This window comes from Neoarthrinium moseri, assembly GCF_022829205.1.
Source record: "Neoarthrinium moseri strain CBS 164.80 chromosome Unknown scaffold155_Wmoseri_CBS_16480, whole genome shotgun sequence".
Classification (NCBI taxonomy): Eukaryota; Fungi; Ascomycota; class Sordariomycetes; order Amphisphaeriales; family Apiosporaceae; genus Neoarthrinium; species Neoarthrinium moseri.
The window spans coordinates 6,777-16,791 of record NW_026055269.1 but is presented as its reverse complement, the minus strand read 5'-3'; the positions used below and the strand labels follow the sequence as shown (position 1 = coordinate 16,791).

The window sequence follows — 10,015 nt, the reverse complement described above, 5'->3', positions numbered from 1 at the left end:
CCGACCACCCTCGTAGCTTGCTTCAAGGCGACGTTTTCTGTGATCAGCGGTGCCAAACCAAGATTCCATGTTCTGCTGCCGTAACAAACTCTGCAGTGTGAATGGTGACCCGCTGATATTGCATTCCATCCCCTCTTCCTCACAGAGTACTATTGAAAAAGGCTCGGTCCGACTGGCAACTGTGAATTGTACTTCTATGCAGAACCCTATGCCTGCCTGTTGGGGTATTGGATCCTGGAAGCAGTGAGGCAGTGCTTTATTGATAATTCTCAACGACGCAGACTTATTCTGAAGTTGCGATAAGAAGACTTTCAACTCCTTTGTCGAGAATGCCAAACGACAGAGGATCTGTCCGCGGCACTGTAATCTTCCGTCACAGTACGTAATCGGCGTAGAAGAAGATAACTCAAAGACAAAAAGCTGGGCCCTGATATGTTGAACCAGTTTAGGAAGTGTTGGAGATGTCTGTATGCTCTCACGGGCGAGGCGGCCAACTTCCTCCATTTCAGAGACATCGTCCAAGCCTGGTCCATTTCCTTCGAACTCAAGGTCGTAGCGAAAGAACTCGCTACTATCACCGAGCTTCTTGTGATTCATTAATTGTTGCCAAGCTCGCCTCGAACTGCTGCTATTCCAAAAGGCTCGGTATACTCTGGCAGGGAAAGAGTCATGAAAGAAATGTGGCGGATCGATAGTGGTTGGACTTCTAGGTTTGGCTGAACCGGTACCCAAGGAAACAACAAGGCTGGGCTCCGCTGAGAGGGGAAATATGGCAGCGGTCTCCTCTAAGGCTATAGATGCAGGATTGTTGAACATGAGTCCACCATCCTGAAACGTACCTAAACCCTTGATGTGTCGAGGTTTGAAGTAACTGGATAATGTCAATGGCTTAATTCTGAATCAATGAGATAGATACCATACTAAGGTGCTGCCGTGCTACATCGAACACTATTTTAAGTTAGCAGCTTATATATGGCCAAGATCAATGTTTCTTACATCTCCCATAGTGGTATCTGACCCATGCCGCCCGAAGGCTTAAGAATGTGGTAGTCGGATGCTAGCATTGATTAGTCAGATGATACTAAGGGAGCGATGAAATGTTTTACCGTGGCCCTGTTTCCTAATACCTATTCCATTATAACTGGTGAAGACGCAAGCGGTTGCATCACGAATCGTCGTAACAGGAATACCAAGTTTGGTCCCAAAGGCAGCAGCGCAAGGGAAAGCCATAATACTCCGCGATCCTAAAATTCTTTGTAAAATGATCTCGAGGCTTTCGCTCGAATATCGACTATCGAGGAGGAAGGAAGTCAGGACTTGAAACACTGTAGAGAGAATGGGTATCCGCAGCCACCACCACCGTGGCTGAAACGCTTTACGTGCGAACAACTGAAAATACTTGGTGCAGTCCTCGATCCGCCAGTTATGAGCATAGAGTACTGCAGCAATGATAGCGCCTTCACAATGTTAGTATTAGTCTATTAACCGAGGACCGTGACTTTACCGGAACTTGTACCGTAAATCAAGTCAAAGTTTCTTTGTAATGGGTATGGAAGCCCTAGTCGATCCTGCAACGCCTGGAGGAATTCCAGAGGCGCTCTGCCTCTTGTGCCCCCACCATCGATACTCAGAACTCTGACACCGGCTGTATCGGGCTTCACGGCAACTTTGAAATCATCTGTTTCTCTTCCACAAAGAAGGCATTCCTTAATAATATATGTCCAGAGGTCACGCCCAGCTCTTTCGCCGAAAATCCGCACACAATTTTCGCAAATACAATGACTGCATGGGAGACAAAACTGAGGTCGACGACGTATGCAAACGAGACAAGTGCTATCGGATCTCATGGGAGGCCACTTATGCCGAAAACTTTGCAAAACTCTGATATGTTGTTCAGCGGCGGACCCTATGCGACGAAATTGTTGGAACTGCCGGTCAATTTCGCACTTAACAAAATTGAGCATCCTGCATACAACCATGTACGATTCTGGTGACCTTTTTTGCGACCATTTGACCAATGCTTGCCGACAGCTTTCGCGATACAGAGAGTTGTAAATCTCACCGAGATGGAATCCTGCATTAATTAGTGGTGGTATTTCGTGGGATTTCAAGACCTACGATGCATCCCCGGGGGGTAGCTGTCAAGAATGAAACTCGAGACAATCATCGGTATTGCTACTGATTTCAGGGCTTCAGGTGTGTTAAATGGCACAAGAGCTTCAAGTAAATGTTGTTCCAAATCGGTTGCGACAGGATGGCTCGTCCGAGCTATCTTCACAAAGTCGATCACTCGTCTCTCGGCGACAGGTAGCCTTTGAGCGAGCTCATAAAAGAATTGAAGCAGGTGTGGCACTGAGAACAACATCCCTTCTCTTAGTCGACTACGTCTTACCGAATTGAGACAGTTGATGATTTCGCCACGTAGTCTTGACCAAGGGCTACCCTGTCGTGCGGCTTGCCTTGTCTGAGGTACACGAGAGGCGCTGAAGATACGATAGCCCCTGAACGTCGGGAGTACCCCCTTCTGGTACTTCCTTCTGAAAAACCCCCTGACTTTGGCCTCGGTGGTGGAGTCGACGGCATCGAAAATGAGAAACAGATAGGGCCCGCTTCGGGAGGGTGATTTACCGCAATCATGTATCCAGGTAGCAAGCCGCTCTCCAACACAGTCTAGGCCTCCCATGTCATCAATAAAGAGGCAGACTGCATCTACCAACGGAAAGAGCAATCTATGGTACATTTGGCTAATTGCTTCAGAAGCACTCTTGAATTCGAAACCCGGCGCAGATTGATAGAATTTGACCTCATGACATCTTGTATCAGGGAAGGCCACCACTGATCGAATCTTGGAGCAGATGTCCGCGTCCAAAGCAAAAATTGTCAACGTTCCGTCTCGAGAAGCCAAGGTCAGGGGATCGTGCAACCAAACATTCCCAAACCCTTCAAAATCTCCAGAACGAGAACCTTGCACTCCGAACTCATGCAGCGCAGCCCCTTTATCTTCACCTCCGATAAAGAGAATCGGGCTTGGAAGTATGTTGTAAGGTTCTGGAAGAATGCGTAGCAACTTGTCAAACCTGTCGCTTACTTCAAGCCAAAGCTGAGATTCGCGAAGCACAGGGCAAAGCCATTCAAAATGTGTACAAGTGGACATTGTCGCCGCTCCTCTACACTCCAGCGGCATGAACATTAGCGTAGATTATCCCAATGACGGTGATTGTGGCCCTTTTATATTGCTCCTTTTTGTCTAGTGAGACTCACTGCATCACTAATAGCCGTTAGCGCGAGTCATTAATGGAGCAGTGACACAACAACGTCTGTTTACGCACGTCAGCCAAAACGGCTTCCTGTGTGGGTCAGTCAAGGCAGTCAGCCGCTCTTTGTCGGTAGCCACTTCTGGATCTGTTTGTTTCTTTGAATTCCCACTGCACGCAAATTTTGCCAAGGAATTATGCATGCTCACCAGAACAGAAGCATCCACCTGTTGGAGATGAATTTTGACGCTTTTGGACCGCGTAGTTCGTCAGGAAACGAGTCCCTACACCAAAGAAATGACTGTAAAAAAAAAAAACCCCTTGTGGGGCGGCGAACGGAAGCCGTTTCCGTTGCTTGTGATATCATCTTATCTCAGCGCTGATCCCAACATGGACCAAAGACCAAAACGTCAACGATGACTAAAATGGCCGTAGATACAGTATGTATGGTACGTACGTTAAGGCACTGTATTCAGAATATCGTGCCGTAAGATCCTAAATATGACTTTATCTTGATGAGGAAGTTAGACTAAGCTAGTGTTTCCATAGGTATATATAGACACCTGACATCTTCGCCACACCGAAAGAGGAATTTTGAGCGTCCCAATGCTCCGGTACTCTGCTGATCTCCAGAGGACACCAAACCTGAGACGTAACGACATCTCTCAATCAGCCCAGTATATCAGAATTCATGGACTCGCCAGAGCCGATCCTCAACGCAACTGCTTCGCCGAACGTATCTTATTACTCTACAACAGTACTCAATGATGGAGCCAATCAAAACATCATCACAGGCTTGCTGATAGGCTTGGTTGTTGGAGTTGCCATTTTGATCTTACTTACCGGGATGCTGCTGGTATTGGCTATTATGAGCAAGACCAGAGTCCGTAATGAGGCGAATTGCAGCATAAAGTCGGAACCGGGCGACACTTCTCATGAAGGAGAGACTACTGAGACCCAGAAGAATGACCGGTCGTCTACAGAACCCAAGTTTCAATACGTCATGCCAGTCCCGTGGCCGCCTCCACCTGAATCCCTTCATCCGCTGCACAGGAGATTGGAACCTCAGCGGATGAACTCAGCCGTACCCGACCTCAGCCGACCAGAAGTACCCGAGGCTTTAACTCCGGGTAATAGACAGCCACAGGATATTGGCAGTAGTTGGACACCCAATCGTCCTCCTCCAACAACCTACCAACCGTGGCCGGGTGAGAAAGTCGTCAGTCCTTGATCTGATGGGGACCATATGGTCTTAGGAACTGATTTCTGATTTCTAATATCTTGCGTGCGATCGGTCGAACTCATAAATCACTTTTGCTGTGTATAAATCTTTCAAGACCCAGAGAACTCCTAAACGCATTGACTGGACTTTGCTATTCGGAGAAGACAGGTTGGAATGCTCATGTATTTAGTAGATTTGTTTTGCACGTGGTGTGCACCTTCGCACGAGTTGATCAGAGCTTGTAGAAGTATTAGAAAATGGTGACTAATCAAGGGGCGACTGAACGATCATTCTGGGCTTGTTAGTACTATCTGCTCTATGGGCGAAGGCTCTTTCATGAATTTTCTGCTATATACTTGCAGTACATTAGTTTTGCGTGTGAAGTTATTGATATTGATCGTATAATAATATTTGACTTGCAGATATGATACAAGTGCCGTAAATGAAGAAACAGCGTCGTGGCTTCAAATACTGAGCTCGGGTTAGTGGGACGTGGTATAAAGGTGTGGCTTGTTAAAACGTGGCTATATTTGTGGCTGTGTAATTGCGTTCTATTTATTTAGTCTTCCATTTTTCCGTTATTTTAATAGATCATCGCATTTCTTAATTTTATACACAACTTTTCGGTTTGGCGACCGTCGATTTATACGTCTATTTTGGCCATACGTACGATGTAAGTTCAAATCGTCGACACTGACGAGGAGGACTGCGTCGTCTGAGGTTGGGTTACTTGGTGAATATGGCCCTGGAGCACCACCCCAGTTCAATACCCAAGCTACAAAATGGTCTATTTCGCACGTTCGCAGTTGAGAAAGTTGATGACACGTACTATCTGAATTCTGAAGTATGGCCAGGAGGCTCAGGTTGCAAAGACTTGTGCCGTCCGCCAGTCTGACGTACTATACGTGTTCCTGATAATAGATTATGGTACGGGATAATATAGTTGGATGATGCTAGTTATACTATGTAACGTAGCCGGTCACACATAATTGGTCCTATGCGAATATCATGGATGATTGCAGAAAAAACGTGCCAACAAGTCGGTCGAGGTTCAAATCCGCCTTGGGGTTGTGACTAGTCCATGTCTGATTTCGAAGTTGCCTCGGTCCGAATGCCACTTCCGCAGAATATGGCAAGATAACATAATACACTCATTCAACCTTCTCCACCTCCCATCGTGTATTGGCCTCAACGATGTGATCGTTGCATTTTTTCACGGTTTCGGCCAGACCATCGATGTGATAATGAAGAACAGATAGCAGTGGAGACACTTGATCAATAAGTCCCCGAAAATACGCAGCTTCTTGCCGTAGTCTTCCATTCTCTCGCGAGAGTTCTACTATACGTTCTTTTGGCGACACTGGTGCTTTTGCGGACTGCATATAGCTCGTGGATGTATCGTGGGCCGTAGTAGTGCCACCTAAATTATATATTTCAATATCCATCAGCGTCGGTGCGATGGGTGAATACGGCAATCTAGAGTTGTTCTTGCTTGACATTACGGTTGATGTCATTTACCCCTCCGTCAGTGGGAAAACTTGGAACCGCAATGACGTGAAGGAATCCTGTGAAAAGTTGCAACTGAGCACAGTCTTACTTAGGCTGGAGTTCATTTAAGAGCACGTTCGAAAAGAATTACGCGTCTTGAGCTCAACTTTCTGACATTTTCAGGAACACAGCATGGGACAGATGCTCAGCTTCAGACCCGGAACTTGACGTCTCATTGCTGTCAAAATGGATCTTTTCCTGTACTGGTCTATATGTATAGTACGGTCACTTTTGGCCGCCATCTATCTTGTGAACCGGTTCCGTACAGGATTATGTATGGAAATCCCAGAAATTCTACTGCGAGCCCAATAAGGCGTTTAGTGCGCCATGGTTGCCATGGTTAAATGGAATCCGAGTCGAGGCCATCAACATAATCAAAGACCCGGAATGCATTTCCAGAGAACTTTCGATCACCATCTTTTGCTGCTTCACTACAATAGCAAAAGACTCCATCACTTCTTCTGGTTATATTGGGTATTTCAGTTTGGCCATGGAGAGTCACGAAAACCGGGGGCCTGAAGTGCAACGTATCGCGCTGACAACGTTCAGCCTGGCTTTGGTATCCGTGTTGCTGCGAGTATATGTCAGAGCCAAGATGATCAAGTCATTCGGAGTCGACGACTGGCTTATGCTTATAGCCATGGTTCATCCCGCCATTCCCCGTTCTCAAGGCAAATAATGTTGCTGATGCTGGTAGTTCTTTTTTACGCTGCACACAGGATTCTGCCTCGGCGGCGTCGCACATGGCACTGGGCAACACGCCGTGGATTTGACCGCCTCGGATATCACAATGGCCTTGCAGGTGAGTTTCTGCTCGCATGAGAAGGGTTTTCAGGCTAATTAGTGGTCACAGAACTGGTGGTTTTGTTACCTCTGGTACTGCGCGACTATGATCTTCTCCAAGGCCAGCATTGCTTTCTTTCTCTTGCGTCTGACTCCAATTCGGTCACAGCGTATCACTATTTACGTAACGCTGGGCGTGTCCACACTGATCAGTGTCGCCTTTTTCTTCGTCGCCATGCTACAATGCCTGCCCGTGTCATTCTTCTGGACCCGCTTGGCCGGAACCGGATCCTGTATATCTATCGACACAATCATATGTGCCACTTATGTGTATAGTACATTTGCGATTTTCGCAGATTTTACTTTCACATTCCTTCCCTTGTGGCTCGTCAAGGGTCTACAGGTGGATAAAAGAACGAAGTTCGCTCTAGTTCCCATTCTGAGTCTGGGAGCTACGTAAGTCTTGCTATGATTCTAGAGACAATCATGTATCTGCTATTAATAATCAATACAGAGCCAGCTGTGCCGTAGCAGTTCGGCTTGCCTATGTTCAGAGCTTTCGGGACTCTGACTTTCTGTGTAAATCAACCCCCGCTTGGCATGTCAATCCCACTGACAAGCCGTGGTGCAGGGGCCACGACGGACATCGCAATATGGTCACAAGTCGAGCAAGGCTTGGCCATCACAGCTGGCAGCCTATCAACACTCAAGCCACTCTTTCGCAGAGCGCTAATCAAGCTCCACATTACGAATTTGTGCTCACAGAGCGGCGGAACGCCGTCTACAACAAGGACCAAAAAGCACAACCGTATCAAACGAAATAGTAGACATACCTCCCCAACAACCCACGCCATGAACTTGACGAGTTTTTTGCCGCCGGGGTCGATCAGACCACACGCGGGCTTAACCGGGAGCTACAAAACCTGTGTTTGGAGCTCACCAACGAGTGGAAGCAATAATGAGGTGCCTAGTACAGGGAGCTCTGGCTTACTGGAGGCTTGGCACACTAGCAGAGGTGGTAAACCACATTGCCCTTGGTGTTACACAGACCACCGGACCTCTCTTCGTCAGATATTGGTAACTAGCACATTGGAAGTCACGCACGACGAGCCTGTCGAAATATCAGAGCTAAGCAAGCGATATTCGGCGTTGGCCATTTGACGATGCTTCAATGACAAGCAGGATATCGCTGTTCTTCCGATGTTGGCATGAATAACTCAGCATAGAATTGTTATATTGCAAATATTGCTCTGATAAGTAGTGCTGTTATAGATCTACAGCAAGTATATAAGAGAAGCCTTCACCACCTGAGCAGATAGAGCAATGAGGATTCTAATATATCAATCCTATACAACTCATTGATTAATCACCAACAATATTCCTCCTATATCCGCAGATTGCTAGTTAATGGTGATAGCTTTGACGGGCGCGATAGGCGTTTTCGGGCGCACGATATGAAACAGTAGACGTTGAGATAACAGCTATTCTATGATTTTGCTGTGGTGGTTGGGTATTGTTGCTTAGATTCTAAGAATGCCTCATAGTCTACATAAGTGATGTAAGCATGATAGTATGGTCACTTAGTCGGAGAATCGGCCGCATGCACTATCTATACATGATCAACACTGCGTAATGTGTGCTAAAGATAGTACGCCGGTAGATGTTCCTGTGCTCTGTCAGAAATCGAACTTCACGAAGGGTAAGGAGCCAACAGTAGAGCACTACCAAGCCATTTCAGGTTCTTGTGGTTTACATCTACAAATAAATCCCTACAAAGAAGACACTGGCTTTCCAGGTGAAATGTGGTTTCTTTATAAGACTGGCTTCAAAGAAGACTTGAAAGTTAGTAGCTCCTGATAGTTCTGCAGTAATCAATTCATAGAATATCCCACTGTAGTGTATTGTAGGACTTCGGCACAGTAGTCTAAGGTGTGTTGGTGATTTGAGTGCGGCATTCTAGGCTTTACCAGGCCAGACTGTGCTGTCAGCTATGATCGCGCTAGCTTTCAGTTCGGTGTACAAGAGGTCATCGGGAGATTGAACTGCTCGTTGACCAAAACTAGACTGGAGTTGATAGAATCCACACCTTGTCGTAAAGAGCATCAAAGGCTGCCGAAGCCTTGAGGACCCAATCGGACAGATTATCTACCCGATATCACAGCAGCTAGCGGAACAGTGCACTTTCTACCATTACATAGACGGTCGCATTTAATCTCGGGAAACGAATTTGTCCGGCCAATGTGGCTTCTTTGAGGTATAAATACCGCCGTTAGGCGATATTTTGATCATAGCATGAACAGCAGACGATTTCCTTCATCACTGAGTCGTTTGAGTAAATTCATTCTTCGACCTTCATATATTTCCTTGATATCAACTACCTCGATGCTAACCTAAAAATCAAGGTGTATTTTCAATTCCATTTATCCCAGCTACCGCAGCTACGATCTGTTTCAAGATCATGGAAAAGCCTTCTTCTTCACCCGTGGAGTCAGCCCTAGAGACCGGAGCGGACACCAGCAAAATGACCAGTGATGACATACAGGCGGCCCATTTATTGTTGAAACTCTGCTCCGAAACGATAACGGACCCCAACAACGTTCCAGACTCCACTGCCATCCAGGAGGAAGGAATATCATCGGGCAAAGAGCCTCAAACAGCAGAACGTGACGATCTGACTCGTGCAGGTATCCTAAGCCTGCAGTATGAACCGTGTAGGCCTCGAGGGTCATGTCCCCTTCTGTCACCAGTTCAATTAGCCCAGGTGGAGAGGGGGCGGGGTTGCCCATCACAACTCAGACTGCGCAGAGATTTCCGCCGATGCCAGAACTTGTCATTACATTTGTCTAACGTGATATGGATCACGGATGATCATGGTTGTCAACAGTTGGAAAGAAATATGTATTGGCACGGTTACAAGAGCAGAAGGGATGGCTAATCTCAGGGGGTTATCGAGACTTTCAAGCAGAGGGGAAGTTCTGTTGCGGCTGATAGACAAGAAGGGAAACGTATTGTGGGAGGATCGGTAACAGTATTACTTGCGAAGGTACTATTTGCGATTAGGCAATTCTATTTCAATCGTCGGTATGCCAACAAGTGGACTTAGCAAACAATCACACCAATCTTGATAACTTGAAACTAGACGGCCGCAGCACATACTTCGCTTTTTCGGTAGCCTATGATAACAGGTGATATGCATAACGCTTACAAT

At 46.7% G+C, this 10,015-nt stretch overlaps 3 protein-coding genes across 3 annotated transcripts; 2 read left to right on the top strand and 1 right to left on the bottom strand.

The window, feature by feature from the left end:
* Positions 1-920: 920 nt before the first annotated feature.
* On the bottom strand, positions 921-3,154 carry JN550_013877 (uncharacterized protein; the record flags this gene model as incomplete). Its single annotated transcript, XM_049312513.1, has 5 exons — positions 921-948; positions 997-1,057; positions 1,128-1,457; positions 1,505-1,666; positions 2,119-3,154. The coding sequence occupies 5 exons, from the start codon at positions 3,152-3,154 to the stop codon at positions 921-923; spliced, it is 1,617 nt and encodes a 538-aa protein (XP_049164158.1).
* Positions 3,155-3,945: 791 nt separating this feature from the next.
* Positions 3,946-4,485, top strand: JN550_013876 (uncharacterized protein; the record flags this gene model as incomplete). Its single annotated transcript, XM_049312512.1, has 1 exon — positions 3,946-4,485. The coding sequence occupies one exon, from the start codon at positions 3,946-3,948 to the stop codon at positions 4,483-4,485; it is 540 nt and encodes a 179-aa protein (XP_049164157.1).
* A 2,134-nt stretch (positions 4,486-6,619) lies between these two features.
* Positions 6,620-7,631, top strand: JN550_013875 (uncharacterized protein; the record flags this gene model as incomplete). Its single annotated transcript, XM_049312511.1, has 5 exons — positions 6,620-6,667; positions 6,722-6,826; positions 6,878-7,100; positions 7,164-7,263; positions 7,322-7,631. 5 exons carry the CDS (start codon positions 6,620-6,622, stop codon positions 7,629-7,631), a joined length of 786 nt encoding a protein of 261 aa, XP_049164156.1.
* Between the last annotated feature and the right edge of the window lie 2,384 nt (positions 7,632-10,015).